Source organism: Condylura cristata, unplaced genomic scaffold, assembly GCF_000260355.1.
Source record: "Condylura cristata isolate star-nosed mole 26May11 unplaced genomic scaffold, ConCri1.0 scaffold00003, whole genome shotgun sequence".
In the NCBI taxonomy this organism is placed as follows: Eukaryota; Metazoa; Chordata; class Mammalia; order Eulipotyphla; family Talpidae; genus Condylura; species Condylura cristata.
Window position 1 is genome coordinate 32,742,685 of NW_004567104.1, and position 21,855 is coordinate 32,764,539.

At 35.2% G+C, this 21,855-nt stretch overlaps 1 protein-coding gene across 1 annotated transcript in view; it reads right to left on the reverse strand.

The window, feature by feature from the left end:
* The window catches only part of DIRC2 (disrupted in renal carcinoma 2), a 57,962-nt gene that overhangs the window by 11,201 nt on the left and 24,906 nt on the right, over positions 1-21,855 (reverse strand). The window contains exons 4-7 of the mRNA XM_004675158.2: positions 19,157-19,286; positions 13,272-13,380; positions 12,792-12,859; positions 9,213-9,340 (exon numbers count right to left, since the gene is read on the reverse strand). Coding sequence (XP_004675215.1) covers positions 9,213-9,340; positions 12,792-12,859; positions 13,272-13,380; positions 19,157-19,286 — 435 coding nt within the window. The remainder of the gene's footprint in view (positions 1-9,212; positions 9,341-12,791; positions 12,860-13,271; positions 13,381-19,156; positions 19,287-21,855) is intronic.

A 21,855-nucleotide genomic window follows, 5' to 3' on the forward strand; every position in this document is an offset into this window, starting at 1 on the left:
ATGTCTGCATGCAAGCCTTCATTATTTTAATTTGAAGGTGAAAACAGAACCAATGAGGAGAAAATTCCCATTTAGAAATGTAAACACATCCCTTTTAGGTCAATAAGTATTATCATATCCACAATGACAATGAGTAAAATTTATTCTGAGCTTAAGGTTGCCAGGAAAATATGTTTAGTAAAAGTAATATTAAAAAAAGATTTTATGTAGGATCTGCAGAAAGTAAGAGTTATCCTAAATCTGTTATGGATATTCACAGAACATATCAAATAATTGGAATTTACCATTATTGCAGTCATTAACTGCCCATACATTATTGGAAGAATAAAAAGAATAGTATACACCTTCCCTAACAGAATTTCTCCAACTAGCCTCAACTCCTACTTCTTCCTTCAGTTATACCAGTCTTTCAGGATTCCAAAATATTTAATATATCCTAAAAACACAAACTGCTGGTGGATTATTTGACTTTCTTGGACTAGAAGACACATGAAAACACATAACAAATGGCTAACAATGAATATAAGAATATACTATTGGTTAATGTAATGACCAAATTGTTCACAGAATCAAGGGGGGAAGAGGGAAAGCATCTGAGTTTCAATCTACAGAATACTTAATTTATTGGCCAGTCAGTGGTAATCAGAGTAGAAATGGCTACTGATGCAAACCTTGATGAGAAAATTGCTTAAATTAAGAAAATAGTTAAGTTTATTAATGAAATTTAAATTAAGGAAAAGTTACTCTAAAGTACTAGGAGGTGCAGCTTCTAAATAAGGATTCACAAAATGCTGACAGAATTATTCACAGAATTAGCAGTCTTTAGGAAATAGTTTGGAAATATTCCCCATTGACATTTTCACTTTTGAAGGACACATACTCTTCACATGTAATTTGTAATCAAGCAAATTAACATGTAATAATTGAAAAGTAATCATAATCAGTATGCAATATAATAACTGCATGTTGTAAAAGAATGACAAAGTAATGTTGAGGACATAATGAAAATGAGTTTGTGGTATGGAGTCCTGAAAAGAGAAATTCCTTCAAAATCTTCTGATTTTGCTTCCTTATGTGTCTAAATTCTGGGAAAGGAGAGGGAAATCATTTTCACTGGAAAGATAAAAGAATTACAAACAGGACATCTTCTGATACATGTAGTTACTTTTTAACACAATAAGAGTAATTTTACTGTAAACTACTAAGTTAGCAACTGATAATGGCTGTACTTCAGTGTCTCAGCTCACAGATTCAGTATCACCAGGTTCGCCAGCCCCCCTATCCTCAGAAGCTACATAACCTAGTCACCATATAGGTTCTCTGATATAAGATATTTGTACTTCCTTATTAAAATTCTGATTCTATACAGGTTAAATGAACTGAGAGGGATGATGTAACGTCAGAAGTCAGTAATCTGAAACTAAGTGTATTTTCACTAATTCTCTCTCTTGTGCTTGCTTCTTGTATGGTACAGTATGACCTAAGGATTGTTTTAAATTGCATGGGTATTCTAAAATCACTTGCTATTGCAGAAACTAAAGAATCAAAATAATTTACACTGGAAAGGATTACAGTAAGATCTCACAATCAGGGCAGGGGAAAGGCATCTGTGTCAGCACTGACTTACAGTATCCCCCTGTGTTCTGGGCCATGCATAAAGCAAAAGTCAATCGTTATGAATCTAAATGTGACTTCCATTAGCGTTTTCGGTCTGGAGTCTGATACAGTATCTTTAGATGTGAGTTTGACAGATCTAGCTGGTGAATGTCATGTATTTAAAAAGTCAGGCAGACAAGATAATTTCCTACTCCTCAGAGAGATTCAAGCTCCATGATCATTAAATATTTCCATGACTATAGCACTGATACTAAAATTAAAATAAACTGCCTTTCATTAAAAAAGTCAAGGTAATTTAGCAGAACAAACACAATGCTAATGCAGAGTTTTTTCAAAGGAGCTAATAAAGTTTCATAGGTCCAAGATTTAAAATTGCAAAAAAATAGCACAAACTAGTTACAATGGACATATTTCAAGAATGAACTGAATCACACCACTGAAAGTATTCACTGCACCCTGGCCCCATTCCACCCCTCCAGTGAGAAGCCTCAAATCACATTATTAAACTATAAGAAAATAAAATTATGTGTGCATACATTTTTATTAACCAAAACACTCAAATGGTAGGTGATCAATGTTAAAAAAAAAATCACAAAATTTCACATAAGAAGTATTTCCACTCAACACTTAGTAAGATTTTCAGGATACCATCAATGACAACTTCAATTTTTGGATTTGAATAGATTTTTAAACTTTTTTGGAAACTACACTTGAATATACTATCATATTTTATCATCTTATCAACTCTTTGAAGTAGATAAAGTAGGCATTTTATAGATGAAGTCTCAAAATCAAAATGACATGTAGAAATAATGTAAGTTTTCAACATAATTAAGGCCTACAGAATTTAGCATGCTCCCTCCCAAACCACTGTGTCACTTAAAAAATAAATAAATAACAAGGCTTGGTATTTCTCTAATTCAACGGTATGACACTGGCATGCTCTGCAACTCTGTATTCAGCACAAAAATCTGGAAGAGATTGCACTAAGACAGATGACAGGATCAAAAATAAAGCACTAAATAAAAAAAGTTGCAAAAACTGAAGTTTAATGGTAATTAATTTAAAATGGGCCCAAAAAGTATTGCTTCATTATATCACAAACAGGGAAAAGTAAGCTTAAGCCTTTTCCAAAACCATTCAGCAGGTGTCTATTGTAAGCCACTAGGGTGAAACAGTAAGGAAGACACAGCCTTACATCAATTCCCTCCTAAAGGAGTAGGATAGGTGTTTCCTAGCAGATGATAAGAATAGAGAATTTGTTTAGTTTTAAGCAAAATTATAAATAAGATAGGGATTACAACATATAATACATTTTATTATGAGATAGTTTAAGGATTAGAATCAAGAAATTTTCCTAAAGAGTAGGTTTGTAACAATAACACATTTTAGTGGATAAGCACTTATTATTGTACAAATTGATTGAATTTCTATTTTATGATGTTAGGAAAGTTAAATGGGAAATGTTAGAACTTTATTAAAAGTATTTCTGATCCTCCCTGGTGTTGCAACTGGTTACAGCACAGCACTGCAAGCTAGGCGCGGCTGCTTCAGTGAGAGTTCGAGTCCCAACCCCGGAGGTGACCCACATGGCGCGGCAGACCTCTCCTGTCTTGCCCGCTGCTCCCCTTAGCAGGGTCCCTCATCAATCTGCCTGTTCTGCTCCCTACTCTGTCTCTAGTAAATCCTCTGGCCTGCACCCTAGTTCTGTATGCATAAATAAATAAATCTTTAAAGAAAAAAAGTATTTCTATAATTGGGCCCTCCCTGATGGCGCAGCAGGTTAAAGCACAGAACTGTGAAGCTATAGCAGCCACTGCAGCAGCAAGGGTTTGATCCCCCGCCAAGAGGGGATCCACATGGTGCCGCAGACCTCTCCTAACCCGCCCACTACTCCCCTCAGCAGTGTACTTCATTGATCTGCCTCTTCTGCTCCATGCTTTGTCTCTGGTAAATCCTCTCACTGCCCCTGCAGAATTTGTACCCCAGTTCTGTATGCATAAATGAATAAATCTTTAAAAAGTGTTTCTACAATCTACTAAGTACATGAGTTTAGCCCATTCAGATTCACTGTATTTAATGGTCTGTTTGGACTAATCTTTGTTGTCATGCTTTGTTTTCTATCCTACCATGACTTCCAGATTTTTTCTACTGCCTTGTCTTTTATTAAACTACTAATTAGAAAAATTTTTTAAATTTCTACAATCTAAATAATACTTGATATTTCAAGGGAAAATATTTCTTTTTGAAGAACAAAAGTTGGAGGCAGTAAACATAGTTTGCTAACTACATAATTTTCATAGGTATACTGAATATACACACACATCGATATACATTCCTGTATCAGTGAGCTATGCCCTTCTCAACTTTACATTTCCTCCCTCATAATGATAGTGATGGCCTTCGTGATTAACTGTTAATTAAATGAAAGTGTGATTCCAAGAGATGAGGCCTATACTGTGATATACTGTGATTCCAAGAGATGAGGCATATATTCATTGAAGACTATGATTTTCCTTCTGCCTGTTGTTAATTTTGGTTTCTTTGTTTAGCCTCTTTATTGGCCCAGTTTAGTTCTACAAAGCTTGACAGCTATATTTAGAGTCCCTTATGGCTGTATGGCAAAGTAATTATTGAACAGAAATGAAGAACAACTAATAATCCTTTGAAATAGTGGGGCCCAGAGTGGAGACTGGCTGTAAAATCAGATATCTTTAAGTAGAGGTTTATCAGTAATCTTTAAGCTTTTTTATTCATCATAGAGCACTGACCACCAGCCTCATCAAGCTCTCCACCTTAAAGAAACACATTCTGCTTGAAGACTTCTTTTTCTTCTTGGAAGTATCCATGGCTAGCTAAATAGCACCTGATGTTCGTCAGGTTGCCCTGTGAACATTTCATGATTCCTACATTTAAGGTTTTTCACAAATCCATTTATTCTTTTAATCCATGTTTTATTTTTTCCTTCTTTAACAGACAGCCATGCAAATAAGCAAGTCACTTTTAACTCAAAATTGAATAGTTTTTACATAGCCTTTTTCCCTTGAAGCTTAAAATTCCTATCCTTAAGTGTTATTTCTTTAGTCATAGTCATCACTTTTGATTTTTTTAAATCCCACCACCATTTCTAGGCAAGTGTATGTTTTTATTTCTTTGCGTGCTATTAAAATGGAATATAAGTATCTTAACAAAGGCAAAATGCATGGAAATATATCAGGGGGTTACCCTTTACTATACTCTTTTATACCCTATGCCCTCAACTACTATACACTTCATGTGCTTTTCAATATAACCAAGTCTTTTTTCCCCCAATTTGATTGAAGTCAGCCTCTCAGGGCTGTGTCAGGCTAATCACCCACCTCAACACCCACCTACTGTTTCTGACATCACCATCACGACATTCTAGTAAGTTGAATTAGATGAAGAACCTCTCCCAAATCAAGTTATCTTGAACAGTCAAATTATATTGTTTCAGCAAATTCAACACCAAAGTGCTAATATTTTTCCAAAAGCCATTTTTAAAGTGTTTAGCTGTCTATGAGCTGTTGCCAACAGGGCTAGTCTTCCAGTTCTCAGATAAAGTGAAAAATGTATTTTGATAATTCTATTTATAGAATAAGCTTCAAGATTTTGAAACTCTCATTAGCTAGTCACGAGTTTATTTACTTGTCCCACGTAGCTACTCCAGCTAATGAAGATATAATAGGATTAAAAACATTGCGCTTCCCTGAGGAAATGAAAGCATACTGCTGACAGTCTAAAGGATGGATATAAGCAAGCACATACATCAAGGCAGCCTGCCTCTAGGTGGGATGGACTGACACAGTTTTTATTCTAGAGCAATGGCAATAATACCAAGTCATCAGCAACAAACTGAGACGGCAACAGAAGGTTTTACATAGTAGCACTTCTAACAAGTAGGTCGAACAGAATTAACCAGATTTTAATTTGTTGTGTCAAAATATGCATATATTTTCATATCCTTTTCATGCAGTTTCTTCTGATATATAAAAAGCAGTAATAGAAATACTGTTAGAAACGGGAAAAAAGACAAACCTGAGAAATAAATCTGCCTGTAGAACTGAGGCCACCAGAGGGGGGCTGGTGGGGAATTGCAAGCAGAGTGGAGGGGGTGTGCTCTGTGGGCTATGGTAGAGGACTGTGGGTACCTGGTGATGGGTGCAAAGGACACTTTTTAAAAAATGATTCTTTCAAAAAAGGAACGTAAATTTGCTATTACTGATTTTAAATACTAGCCTAAAGGCCTAGATTTATCGATAATGAGATTTGACAGTAAGTTTCTTTCTAGGAAACCTTTTACTAAAAGGAACTAGGTCAAATTTTTACAAAGTCAGTAACAGTATCTATAACAGAATCATTTTAATTCTTCATTGTTACATTAAAATATGCCCTTTTGCTTTCCTGTAGCTAGTATGGAAGAGCCTAGTTGCTGACTAGAACTGGCAATAATTCATAGTGAGATTAAAAATAGAGATATCATACACTTCATTCATTCACGTACGTACTCATCCATTCATTATTCAGGGCATATGCTAGTTACTGGGGTGGAAGCTGGGGTCAGGATTTATAAGACACAACTCCCATATTCCAGATTTTCACACTGGTCAGAGAGGTAAAGTATATAATCAAGTAACATTTAAAGGATAAAAAGAGGGAAAAAAACATACTATGTAAATTCAGGAAAATGTGAACAAATTTTGTCCTTAATTCAGTATATTTTTAAGTTAAAAAATGCATCTTTTAGTAGTTTCTAGCTAACATTTGAAAACTGACTTGCAATTGAAAACAATAGAATTTTTAAATTCAGTGGTTGTTAAAATGATCACACATAACCTTTCAATTTCATTTAATTTAGAATTCTACTTTTCCTAGTGTCCAAATAATTATTTTCAAGGACAGGTTGGGAAAACAAGGGTCAAATAAGACAATTTTCTTTTAAGGTTTAAAAAGATGCATAGTTTTCAAATAAATACACTTTTTTCTGGCTATACAAGTAAAACATGTTCATCATATAAATTCAGACAAAAAAGAGGTAAGGAAAAATATTAAACACATTACTAATGTCTTCATCCAGAGATAAAACTGTTAATTTTATTTTGTTAAATAGAAAATATATAAAACGTAATTAATGTAGTAGCTTATAATGAATATTCTATACTTAATTCAAGGGAAAGAAATCTGTTTGGTGTACTCATGGCTATGTTCTTATAAAATCTAACAGATGCATACTTGACATACAGTAACAAAAAATCTGAGTGTAATGCCATGAATAAGACGAGTTGAAACTAAAACTGTTCCACACAGAATGCTGTATAATTGCTAAGTTATGATATTATACCAGAATAAAATATTTTAAATTCTGGGTCACAAAACTCACCAAAATTGCTCGAAACCCTACAATAGAAATGTTAGTACATAAAAAGTACACAGTATCCAAAAAGCATTACTCTGGACAAATGGACTATATAGGCAAAGCAATAAACATCACAGAGAGGGTCTCCTGGCAGGCAGTACTGAGCAGAGACCTCTAAACCTTCCTTCTCCATGCCCTTGGTGTCTCAGTTAATTTTTCATGGTGTCCTCAAGTCAAATAGCTAACAATTCCGCTACTGACACAGGGCCAAACAATTCTCTCTATGAACATGTATACTTCTACGTGAATACATGCTTACTGATTCAGCAGTTATATAAAACATATTACCTATATGCGAGAGGAACTGTTTTTACTTTCCTCTTCAATAACCACAATTACATACTAATAGGAAGTGTGCATCTCATGAGCACAGCACAATTTCTCAAATCTTGGAACTGACCTGACACAACCACCCACATTTCCTGTTCCACACTGATTTTGTGTGGTATTTGTTTTTTTTAATCACAGCAACTGCAGAAAATCTCACTTCCAAAAAATGTGACAGCACCAAAAAGCAGAATCTAGTGATGAAATTGTAAATTCCCTTAAATTGGGGATTCACAGTGTCTGACAGATGTTGAAGATCCCCATGTTTCCTTAGGGAATTTAAAATAACCTGGGTTGCCTTTGTGAATTTGCTATGGCACTCCAGCATGGATGACTTGGTAAAGTTTAGAAATGGTGGGCACAGATAGACCTTATATTACTGCCTAATTATTGCTGTAAATGTGACAAGAACTTCCAAATAAATGGCTGTTTTTGAAAGACTTGGTGTGTAAGCTACTAGTATTTTTATTATGGCGTATGTAATTCCAAAGTGGGATATACAGTATTTCAGTATTCTTTAACTATATGTAGATTAAAGGAACTCTCCTCTCATGGAGTCCCATGGAGTGTATGTGTTTATTCTTATCCACACAAGTGCTTATTATAACACATGCCCCTACAATCTTATCATTAAACACATAATGCAAAAGGCTGTTGAATATTACTTGTGAACAGAATAAAAAATAGGTGTCCTTGTTAAAGGAAAGGAAGAAGCAATAACAGCTTTCTTGGTTTATAAAATCTGTCACAGTAATTTTTCAAAGATCCTATAGTAGGCAAAATAATGTCCCCCCAACTCCACCTGTCTCCAGATGATATTCATGTATTAAACCCAAGAACTGTGAGTGTTACCTTATGGTGAAAAGGATTAAAGTTGCAGGTGGAACTAAGGTTGTTAATCAGCTGTCTTTAAAATTGGGAGGTTATTCTGGATTATTGAGATGGACTTAATGTGATCACAAGGATCCTTAACGGTGGTAGAGGAATGGAGAAGATGAGAATTCAAAGGAGGAAGTCACATACAAAGAAAGGCACAGATGGAGTAATGTGAGGAGGATTTGACCTGTTATTGCTGTCTTTAATGCTGGGAGAGAGAAGCCATGAGTCAAGAAATGCAGGTGGCCTCTTGAAGTTTGAAAAAGCAAGGAACTGGATTCCCCTCTAGAGTCTGTCCACCTGAATTTTAGATTAGTGGGGCCTGAATTGGAATTCTACCTTGCAAAAATGTAAGATAAAAAAATTATACTGTATTAAAATACTAAATTTATGGTAACTTATTACGACAGGTATAGATAACTAATATAGACTCCCAAATGACACTAACAATAAAATAAAAGCAAACTATAAATGTTTCAGATGAATTAGCTGAGTTAAGTAAGTTATCTATAATATACTCCAAATAGATATTTCCATTAAGTTTTGTTGTAAAACAACCTATAAGTGCCAGTTCAAAGACTTCTTCTGGTGTGTACTCAACCATCATAGCTTTCTGCCTTTGTTTATTACCCTTACTGCTTAACAATGATGTAATGGCTATAACAAAGATAAAATCTTTGAATTATGCTCGGTAAGAGTTTTGAAAGAAAATAAAAGTTTTTCATGTCACTTAAGTTAAAGACTTCATGTCTTTCCCATATGTAAAATACTAATGAGAATATTTCTAGTTATTTCTTAATTTAGTTTTTATTTTTAGATGGGGTGTTGGTCTGATGGCTGGACAAGGGAGACATTTTTGTATCTGTTTAGCAAATACTTACGGAAAGCAGGAAAAAGAGAATATATATCCCTGTGAACTGAAATATTTGTTAGAAGTTCAAGATGGGTTTGTGTTCACCTGTGGTTAAAGGCAGATGTGTAATGCTGTTCAGACAGGTCAGGGTGAACCACGTGGATGAGAGTGTAGCCCCAGAAAATAGGAGGAGAAGAATTAATTTCAGCATTCCCCTGATAAAATCTGCAAATCTGAAAAGAAACAATATTCGATTAACTCTAGTCAGATTTGTAAAACATTATTAAAATCAATGACACACTTTTGTTAAACAATAATTTCTTAAAGAAAGCACGTTTTTCAAGTAAGGAAAAAAGGTATATTTCCTGTTAGTGTGGTAAATGTTACTTTGTGATAAGTGATTTCTTTCTTTTGCAAAACAGACCAAATGTGGATACTGAGTTTTTAAATGCTATTTTTGTATAACTTTAAATGTCGTATAGTGAGCACCTACTCTTTTTTTTTTTGAAGGCTTATTTTTTATTTATTTATGCATACAAGAACTGAGATCTAGGTCAGAAGTGTGGGGTGGGTCAGAGACAGAGTGGGGAGCAGAACAGGCAGATTGACCGAAATACATGGCTGAGGGGAACAGGAGGTGAGACAGGAGACATGGCACAAGTCTGCTGTACCAGGCACTGATACAGGCACTGGGGATCGAACTCATGTTGTAGTGGCTGGCGAAAGATAGCCTGATAGCGCTAACTTTAACGCCTGCGCCACCAGGGAGGTCCCATGAGCACACACTCTTTATTAAACTTAGTATATTACAGACTAATGCGCTGACACAAATTTGCAAAGGTGGTTCTCTCAAATTCAAACTCACTTGAGAACAAATACAGATGCTTACTCCAGTCTCTGAGGGCCTGTCTGCTCTGCTCTAATTTGTCCTTCCCTTCTCCCGTGGGACAGCCCTGTTTGTGCTTCTCAAATGTGCCAGGGTTGTATCTCTTAGCATTGTGTAGCTTTTGGACCTGCCCTGTGTGACTTGAACACAGGTGCTCCACATTTCCCCGTGACTTATTCCTGCTTATTCCTGAAATCACTCAGGCCTCTGTCCAACAAATCTCTTGGTATTCACTTCACACACTTAATTTTCTTCATACCATTATTCTCTACTGGAATAATCCTGTTTTTGTATTTGCGTATTTTCTGTTTTCCTTATCAGAATATAAGCTTTGTGACAGTTAAGAACACAGCTCTGGAATAGTGAATACTGTCCTACAAAATTTGTGACTAATGTTTCATAGCATTTTTTTAAGTTCTCAAAATCCTTGCTTTTTGCTGAATTGACATCTACTGATTAATGCTGGTTGTTGGGCAGACGCCTCTGGCGGTGCCTACGCCGACTTACTATTCTGTCCTTCAGAACTATTCCTATTCGAGAAAAACTGATCTCATCCTAAATACATTTACCAGGTTCTTTCTTTGAAGTTTTAAAAATTGATTTTAACTTCTATTTTAGTTATATGACCTTTAGTACTACTTCTGTTTTGCACTTAATTGACACAGTATAGTTAATGATGTTTGTGAGCATTATTTAGACCACAGTGATTTTCTGTGAGAGCTGATGCCATCTTTTGGTGGGAAAAAAGGCTACACCTTGGCTCAGTGACAGGTTTGTTCACATCTAAAAAAGCACACAAGCAGAAAATTCTTAATTACTCTGAAAAAGGTTCTACAGCTTGATAGAAATATCCCTCAAGGTTATTCCAAAATCTTGCTTTAATTTAATTTAATTTAACTTATATTTAATTTAATTTATATTGTATGCTGTGTGAACTTGTCAGATTAGGTAGATGGCCAGGTATGAGGAAATAAAAGTTTTCTGGTACAATTGAATTGAGAGAAGTTAAACAGTGAGGATGTTTTCCTGGGTCAGATCACTCAAGAATAAAGTAACCACTGTGGCCTCCTATTCTCAGAAAACTAGTTCTTCCAAATCAAACTATATCATTAGGACTTATGTGATGCATTTAGTAATGACCATTAGCAACACAATTATAAGAAAATCACCCAATGCACTCATTTCTATGAAGATATTCCCTTCTAGAGAGCCCACAAATGGTGTTATGAAAACAATTTCAAAACTGATTTTAGGTCAAGTAGATACCAAAAACTGATTTTCAGATCCCAGAGTAAGTCCAGTATTTTTCAGAACTGCCGTTTCAACAAATTAAAAACAGAAATGTCCTCAGTTATAATTTTTCCCACTAGTTCCATTTTGATAGTTAATGTAGGGTTTGCAGAAAGAAAATAAAGATAAAAAAGCATGTGAGATGTCATTTCTGATATTAACAGTTCCTTCTATGATCTATTTGGGGTTCAGAATAGGATTTGGTAAAATAATGACTCACTATAATTGCCTTGGAGATTTAATGAAAAAAATTAGGTTTGAATTCTTGTCAAATAAGGCAGGTTCAATGTATTCCAGTGTCAGTGCAGTGATTTTTTTACAAATAGTTATTTTCCTGTTTTTCTTTAGATTTTAACCCTTGTATTTGCCTGACGTATAAAAACCTCAAACTGATATGGAAATCATGTCAGTTTATTTTTTCATTATCCTAAAAACATTATGCAAACTATGAGATCTAGATATAATATGACCCTATGCCAATTGTGTTTAAGTATTTAGATACTGAGGTGACTTAACTGTCTTATTTGATCTTCCCAAATATGTAATTAGACTCTTCTTCCCAATGAAGTTTATTGCCTAATTTTGTTTTTGATTAAACAGGGTAAAATGGTTTGCAAAGTTAATGAACATTATCTTTTTGGAAAAAACAAAAGTAGCTTTATAGGCAATCACTTAACTAAGTGACATTTTCACTTCTTCCTATTAGAATAAATAAGACTTTTCTTTTGACTTATTCTAAAAATGTGTTGTTGTTAACAGGTTCAGATTAAAGGAAGTTTGATGAAACTGGAAATCTTTATGCACATTTTTTATCAAATAAGTTATAAATACATTTCTGCTAAAAAAGACCAAGAATAAATATCTGTTAATTAGAATATGCTTTTTCTTTTCTTTTAAAAAGATTTATTTATTTATACAGAACTGGGGTACAGGCCAGAGATGTGGAGGGTGAGAGGATTCACCAGGGACAGAGTGGGGAGCAGAACAGGCAGATCGACGAAGTACACTGCTGAGGGGAGCAGCGGGCGGGTCAGGAGAGGTCTGCCATGCCATGTGGATCTCCTCCGGGGAAGGTGGGGATCGAACTCATGTGGAAGTGGCTTAAGCTTCTTAGTGCAGTGCTTTAACCTGCTGCGCCACCAGGGAGGGCCCAGGATATGCTTTTTCATGGGAAGTTTTAGAGAAGTTCTTACAAATGATTCCTTTCAATTCTTAGAATCAATTTGCCTTTAACAGTGCATTATCTTTTTGGGGGGTTCCATTTGTATATGTGGTTTTCTAACAACATGGAGGCAGCTTAATATTCTGGCTTAATATTAATACACCTCTGACCTCCAAAATTATTTTACGACGGACTTCTCCCGAGGAATAAACCTTCTTGTAGTCCAAACACATGCTCTTTTCAGAGCTTTGCCAGTTTTATTTTTCTATGAGTTTTATCATTGATCCAAGGCTTTCTTTTTCTATTGGTACTATCTACTCACATGTTTACCACAAAATATTCTTACCTTGCTATAGCTATTCCAACAACACAGCCTCCAACTATGGACCAAAATCCAATCCAGCCAGCATCGACCTGTTGAGAAAGTGGCAGACACACTTAACCCAAGATTATCAAGTTGCAATTTAAGAGGTATATGAATACCCAAAGAATGCAAAAACATGAATTCAAAGGGATATACGCGTTCCTATGTTCACTGCAGAACTATTTACAATAGCTAAGTTATGGAAACAACCTAGCATTTACAGAGTATGAAAACTAAGATTTTTTTATTTGCATCATTAATACATTCAAAGAAATATGAACTTCATGTCTATTATTAAAATCTAGGAAGAAAATCAATATTGCTTACAACTATTTCAAGAAGATCTTGCTTTTGCGACAATGGTAAAGGATAATGTTTTTCCCAGGCCTTGACATGAACATAATATTTGTAATTTAAGTCAACTAAGCATACATACAACATATAAGGAAATAAAATGCTTACTTGGCTAACTTGTACTGGTGTTAAAATTAAGTCCAGAACTCCAGACCAGCCTGCAAATACACCAAGTGGTATGGCATATGCTAAAGCAATCATCAAAAATCTCAAGTTGCTGTAAAATCAAAGAAAACATAATTACAAATTCAACAGTTAAGAGAATCTAAATTCTTACACATGAAAAATATAGATTATTTGGAAAATACAACACCTGAATCAGAAATCAAAAATATATGTCAGTTTGTTAATGACTTGAAAATTCTTTAAATTTTTATATTTATAAGGATATCTTTCATGTTTATACTATTTAAAATTGTCAATGTTTATAATATAAGGGAATTACCAAAATTATTTCTTAGAATGAGAAGGCTGGTTCAGCTAAAAAAAAAGCTCTTATTTCAAAATATAAATTACTCTTTTTCCTTATGAAAAAGGTAGGGGGAAAAAACCCCAAAGGTTAAAAGAAATCTAATTTGCTACTTTATTTTCAGAGAGTAATTTAAATTATTATTATTATTAAAGCTTATATTAATAAATATGTTTAATAGTCAATACAATTGAATTGTGTCAAAACCCCAAAAAGATAAATGCATATGGGAAACAGCTCCCTTTTATTTCTTATTCTCCTCTTCCCATAATTACCAATCTTAACATTTTCTGGGGTAATTTCTCAGAAATATTTCAAAATATAGAAGCCAATACTTTCCCTGACAAACATAATCTTTCCAACCTCTTTTACAAATGGTAGCATATTATAACTATTTAGTGAAACTTACTTTTCTAAACTTAAAAGTCCTAGAGCTTTCCTGTAGTCGATACATAAAGAGCTTCCTCATTCTTTCTTACAGCTGCACAGTCTCCCATTATATTGGTATGTCATAAAAATTTATTTAACCAGCTTCCCCACCCTTACTGACATATACAAATAAACATTCACACACGTCTATATAATGTTGTTCTTATATAACATGTGAACTAGTATACTTTGAAGATCAATTTCTAGATATACAGAAATGTCAACCTTTAACAGACAATGCCAACTCTGCTCTACAGATATTATACCTCTGTGTATCCTATCAAAATGGCTTTTTAAAAAAAATGTAGAATTAACACTAACGTCTGGTGAAGATGCCCAGAAACTGGATGACTTATACACTGCTTCTGGTAATAAAGCATGGTATAGCCACTGTGGAAAATGATGGTAGCTTAAAACAAACAAACAAAAACAAAATGTGCAACTACCATATAATTCAATCCAGCAGTTACACTCCTGGGCATTAATCCCAGAGAAATAAAAACATGTTCATATAAAAACCTGTATAAAAATGTTTATAGTGGCTTTATTTGCAATAGCCAAAAACCAGAAACAACCCAGATGTCCTTCAACAGGTGAATGGTTAAACAGACTGGATACATCCATGCCATGGACTACTTACTATTCAGTAACCAAAATAAGTAACTACTGCTACACAAAATATCCTGAATGACTCTACAGAGAAATATGTGGAGGAAATAACAATAATTGCCAAATTTTATGTACTGTGTGATACCATTTAATAGACATACTTGAAATGACAACATTACAGTGACAGATTAGTTTTTGCCAAGGGATAGTGAGCCAGGGGGAGAAGGCAGTGCTACAAAAGGACAACTGGTGTGTCCTTATGATGCCGGAATTGCTCTGTCCTTAGACTTCATTAATGTCAGTTTTCTGGTGATGATATTATACTACAGTTTTGTAAGGTTTTCTCACTAGGGAAAACAGTGAAATAGCAATGCTTTCTTTATTATTTCTTACAAGGTGTAAATCTACAAATACTGCAAAAGTTTTAAAAATGTGGTAAATAACATTCATAGTAGCTATTAAAATTTTAAATTATCTGGGAATAAATCAGGCAGGCCAAGACCTCTATGGGAAAAGAAAATGTAACTTTTTAATTTAATTAATTTATTTTTAAAAAAGATTTATTTATTTATGCATACAGAACTGGGGTATAGGCCAGAGGTGCAGAAGTGGTGAGAAGCTTCACTAGAGACAGAGTGGGGAGCAGAATAGGCCAACTGATGAAGAACAATGCTGAGGGGAGCAGCGGGCAGGTCAGGAGAGGTCTGCTGAACCATGTGGGTCACCTCCTGGACAGGGGATTGAACTCATGCTGAAGTGGCTTTAGCTTCCTGGTGCTGTGCTTTAACCCGCTGTGCCACCAGGGAGGGTCCAGAAAACATAACTTTTAATCTAATGTGGACACAGATGATTTGAACACAAGGAGAGATAGTCTATGCTGTCAATTCATCCCACATTAATCTATAGATTTAATACAATCAGAATTCTGGCTGAATTTTTTAGAAATTTAAGAAACTAAAGTTTACACAGATGAATAAAAGTCCTTAGAATGTTAATTTATCTTCATAAATATGAAAAAGGAGGCTTTTGCCATGTCAGATATTAAGACAAACTGCATATCCAGAGTAGTAAAACTGTGTAGTATAAGTTTAAGAACAAAGAGGACAGAGAATAAAAAGTTAAGACACAGAAACTCAATATGCAATAAACTATGAATCAAAATGCTATGGATGGTTTAGTAAATGGTACTAGTTTATTTAGTGGATAGATTCCAGGGGGTTGCAAACATAAATATAAAAGACCAGAGGGTTGATTATTAAATAACCCATGAACAAAATTAAAAGGCAGGTGGAAGAATAGGGATATTCAGAAAATTTTAAATCAACAAGGAACTTACATCTAAAATAGGCAGGTCATTAGGAAAAAGATACAGCTATCATTATTAACTGGGCAGAATCTAAAAAGCATTAACAAAAGATGAAATCTAAAAAGGAAGCAATGACATAGTAAGAATTCTAAGCTTATTTATAAACATAAAATACAAACTAAACAAAGATATGGTGTTTATTCCTATTAGACTGGCAAAAATTATAATGTGAAATTTTCAGGGATGTAAGGAAATGGGCACTGGTAATGGAAATACAGATAAGTACATAAAAAAAGCAAATATAACGTACTGGCATTTTGGGAGTGATGGTAATATTTGGCAAATTAAGCTTAAAATTGCCATATGACCCAGCAACCCTCTTGTGGGCTCCTTTTTCTACAGTTTTCATATCTATATTGATGGGTATGAGTACATCACTACAGTACTTTTTGTGGTGACGATGAAGTACAGACAAGCTGGATACGCAGCAGAAGTGAAAAGATACTACAAAGAATTCGGTATCCACAACAGAGCTCTACTATCCAAGGACTGCTATCCAAACAGCATGCACCTCCTAATGGCTCAAGGTAGCATCACCTAGGAAGCAGTCATGGAAAACCACAGCAAGAATAAAACCTTGAATCAGAAGAGCAAAACTCTGGCTAGCAATTTATAGGACATAAAAATAGACAGAAAACATGACAAACTACACCATTTGGAGGCGATAAAAGAAAATTCAAGCCACAGGGATAAAAGAGCTGGCTCAACAAATAAATAACAAGAAACAAGAGATGGAAAGGAAACCTCTGGATTTTAAGTCACTAAGAGACAACTGCAATGCGTGGACCTAATTTGTATCCTGATTCAAACAAACTGTTAAAAAAAAAAAAAAAAGAAAAGAAAATAATACCACCTTTCTTAGAAGGTTAAATTAGATAAAAAATAAGCTTTCTATGACAGAGGCCTCCCTGGTGGCAAAGGGTTAAAGTGCAGTGCTATGAGGCTGTCTGCAGTCACTGCAGCACAAGTTCATCCCTGGCCTGGGAGGTGACTCACATGCACAGCAGACCTCTCCTGTTTTGCTTGCTGCTCCCCTCAGCAGTGTGCTTCAGTCAATCTTGCTGTTCTGCTCACACCCCTTATCTCTGGCCTGTACCCCAGTTCTTCTATGCATAGATAAATAAATCTTAAAAAAAATTTCTTTGACATTTGCAAAACAACTGAAAATTTACCTATCTTTTAAACCTATATTACATATACTGAAATATTTATGGATGGAATAATATGTCATCTGGGATTTGTTCATGATTCAGAAAGGGGGGAAGCAGAGATGAAACAAGATTGGCTATAAACTGGTAACTTGATATTGGGTGATAGGAATATGGACATTGTATTATTATACTCCTGTATACTCCTATAACTTTTTAAAATGAAAAGTTATTTTAATAGCCACAGTGCTTAGTGGTATTAAGTCAAACAGAAAAAGATACATGTCATTTAGATGAATTAAACTTAGATGTATACAAAGAAATACACATGGCAAAAATGGAAAGATATACACCTTTCATGCATTTTAGAGATGGCTGGGGTAAGGGGAAGAATATGGGAGTGGAAAATACACCAAAAAATAATAAACAGATAAATGAATAAATGTGCTCATGTGTCTGAAGTACAGAACATGTTTAACTTCTTTTTAAAAGGCAAAAAAGAACAACAGCTAGCACCAAACATTAAACCATTATGTGAACGGGGAGAAATGTTTACATTTAGTTACACACACAATACACAATAGTTGAAATGCTTATTAAGAGATGGGATCATATAGAAAGTAAAGTAAATAACTGGTAGAAATTTTGGAGTGTAATGAATGATTTTTTGGGGTGGGGTGGGTTATAGATAATGGAATTAGATTGTAAAGCAGTTATTCTTTTTAAAATTAAAAAAAAATTTATTTATTTATGCATACAAGAGCTAGGGGATAGGCCAGAGGTGTGTGGGGGGTGGGAGGTGGGGACGTGGAGGATTCACCAGAGACAGAGTGAGGAGCAGAGCAGGTAGATGTACTGAAATACACTGCTGAGGGGAGCAGCAGATGGGTCCTGAGAGGTCTGCTCTGCTATGTGGGTCACCTCCCTGGCTAGGGATTGAACTCATGGTACAGTGGCTGTGGTAGCTTCATGGTGCTTTGCCCTGACCTGCTGCACCACCAGGGAGGGCCTGTGAAGCAGTTATTCTAATTAATACAGGAAGTAATAATTTCAGGAGTTCTTTGAAGGACCAGCGAAAATGAAGCAAGGCAGGCTCAAAAACTCCTTTTTAGAGCAGGCAGTCTGACAGGGTATGCAGATAAACAAGGGAAGAAGCAAAGGAAAGTCAGGTGCTGGTGCAAGGGCTTTTTATAGAGAAGAAAGAATTTATATTTTATGGTTTAAACAGAGACTACTTTGATACTAGTGACTTAGAAGCAAACACTAAACACATTGTAGTTAGAGTGATACTTTTAAATTGCTTTTCCTTGTCCTAATTCCTTAACTTAATATCCTTCAAATGACCTCTCATTTCCCATATTAGAGTTTCAAATTATTAGGATGGCATAATATGACCCTAACCTACCTCACTAATCTTAGCACCATCTAACCTCTGACTCTGTATAGAGAAAAACTCCATTAAATAGCATTTTTAAAAAAACATATATTTTAAATTGCCACTTTATAAATGTGTGCCAGTCATCATAATTCAACTTAACTAACATTTTCTTTGCCTTTTATGTGTAAGTCAATGTACCTAGGTGCTATAAAGAAATCAGTTTTCAAAAACTTTTTACTTGTATACCAGAGTTAAGAAATACAGTTTTCGGGGATTACAACTGAGATGAAAAAATACACAAAATGATGTAAGAATAAACTTTTATATTATTAAAAACAATAGAAATATAGTTTCACTTTATGACCCACCATATATATGTCCATATATAACTGAAACTAAAGTCTCACAAAAAATATGTATCTTTACCATTATGTGATACAGTATTTTCTAATTTGCTTTGTTTAAAAAGAAAGAAGTTTGAGAAATAATGTTACATAGCTATCATAGCTATGCTAACACTGTACACAATATAAATAAGTGTGAATTTATCTTGAAGGTGCTATTCGAAACCACTTGATGACCAAGTCTATTTACCTTAGTAATCGACAGAAGCTCCGTCGATAACTCAGCCGCTGGCTAGCTGCAGCAACACTGGGAGGAAGTGGAGGTCGGGGTGGGAAGTAAGCTAGAGTTGCAGAAAATAATACGCAGACAAATCCAAATTCTAGGGGGAAAAGAAAATAAATAGTAAAATGTTCACCACACAACACACTAAGTTTAATATTTCAAGTATTTATCTGACAAATATTTACTGAGCATCAACTAAGCTCTAGGCATATACATTCAAGGAAAAACAAGATAGCTGGGTTTTGTGAGAATGACAGATTGTAGAGATAAAAATTTCAGTAGACTGTAAGTAAGAAACCATACGATAAGCAAAGAAATATGGTGGTACCATGGTATTCTTGCAGGGAAAAAGACTGAGCTGTAAACAAATGCTACCCCATGGAGAAAAGATATTACACAAAAGATTTTGAAACAGGTTTGGGCTGATGGTTTAGCAATGACAAAATATCCTCAGGCATAGAGTAGGACATACTATTTATGGGTTTTGGAGAATTTGAGCAAAACAGGAAAACATCCAAAAATAAGAAACCAAAAGACAGAGTGCAATATGGATCAACACAAGAATGATACACAATCAGAGGTAAAGTGAACATCAAAACAATCTCAGCGTGGACCATTACAGAAGGGAGGGTTCCAAGGAGTGCCAGTCATTCCCTCTGGAATCCTGGCACTTGGAAGCCCCAGCTTTTCTTAACTGGACCCAATTTGGTAGAAAAGCACAGCGCCAACAGAAAAGTCAGGAAATGTGGGTAGGTACCTGCCCGTGCCATTGATTAACTTGTAACCTGAACAAATTCCTTCCTCTTTTGGAAATAAGTGATTTCTAGAGGTCCTTACATTGGAATGATTCTAATTCTAGGGTTATATTCTTAGCAAAATTACAATATTCAGGTAAGACTCTTAAACACAGATGTCTATTCACTGTCAATCTGAAAAGCAACAAGCTGTGTTAATTTGGTTATTTTAATTATTGATAGCAATGAATGAGCAGCTTCCATATGCACAGTGGCCACCGTATCACTTTTCTGTGATTGCCTTCCTCATGTTACATATAGCTGGAATTGGTTTGCTACTGTTTTGGAATATAGCTCACTTTTCCTATGATGTCTTCAAGAATCATTAATCTTTTAAGGTAATAATGCTAGCAAAAAAATCTTAATGGAAAGAAGGGTATGGAACAATATTTTAGGAAGGAAGATTGGCAAGTATAGAAGCCCTGAGGTAGTAACTGGGAATCTCGAGTAGTGGCTTCTGTTTGACTACATGGGAACCATGAGCCAGAAGAATGTAGAGCATCATGATATGACGTATAGGCCCAAATTCCAGTTATTCAAAAGATACAACCATTGTTTAAGTTTTAAAAAAATATATATAACCTTTTAAAACAAAGTTTAAATTTTTTGTTTGACCTACTGTCAGTTTTTTATTTACTTTTGTTTACAGTTCAATATATTTTTTCTTTAAGCAAGTTGCTTGTAAAGAATGCTCTATCTATCTCTACCATTTCAGTTCTCACTTTCATGCCCTCTAAACCTGTATTTCAAATGTAAATTTCATTATAAAACTCTCTAGTATAAAATTCTTCAGTTTGGCCTCTGCCCACACTGCACTGAACCTCCATACTCTTCAGCCCTGCCCAGCAGGTGTGCAGGACCCACCACCCCTCTCTCACTTCACCACCACTACTGGCACCAGATCTAAGCCACCCAGCATGGCAGGGCAGGTCTAAGCTTGAATATACCAGGCTCGCTCCCCTTGCTAAGCTTCTCCATGGCTCTCTTTAGAATACTCTTTCTCTTGTCCACTGTATTTGGCTAACTTTCACCCTTAGGTTTCAATTTAGATACTGCAAGTCCAAAGCTCAAGTTCAGTCCCAAATTTGGACTAGGTGCTCCCCCTCTTAAGTTCTCAGAGAAACTGTGAGCCTTTGGGTATAGCACATGGCACCCAGTTTTGCTTATTTTTTTTCTTTGGGACACTAAGTTTTGTGAGGGCAGGGAACATGCCTACCTCAGTGACTTGCAGAGTGAGAGATCCAAAGGAGTTAAATATATATTTGCTGAATTAATAACTGAATAAATTAATTACTGTAAAGTTCATCATAATCTCACTTTCTGCCACTTGCTACCTATACCCAAACACACATTTTCACTATGTAGCCACACCAAATGACGTGCAGTATCCTAGACATATTGAACTCATACCTCCCCTGCCTTTGCAGTTGTTTCTCCTTCCATACAGAATACCTAAATTCCTCTGAATACTCATTGAGTTGCTATGAAAATCCAAACTGTTTAATTATCACATCCTTTGTGAAGCCTTCCTGACAAGTTCCACATACCTCAGTGATTTTACCAATGACTTTACTTAGAACAGGGCCTGTATACAACACATATATAACACACACAGAAAGTTTTCGGAATGCAAGAGGAAATAATAAAAGGGCATATGGGGAGTATTTAAGAGCTCTATGAGAATGGAATGTAAGAGTGGAAGATGGCTTAACTAAAGAAATAATGAGAAAAGATCCAAGAGAATGTTTTGGAACTAACACCCCTTCTTAACAGATTAAACATACAGAGAATAGGAAGAGAATGATAAATAGTGGGGAACCTAGGGCTATAAGGTGAGAGAACATGGCCAATGATGTGGGAAGTGCAATGGAG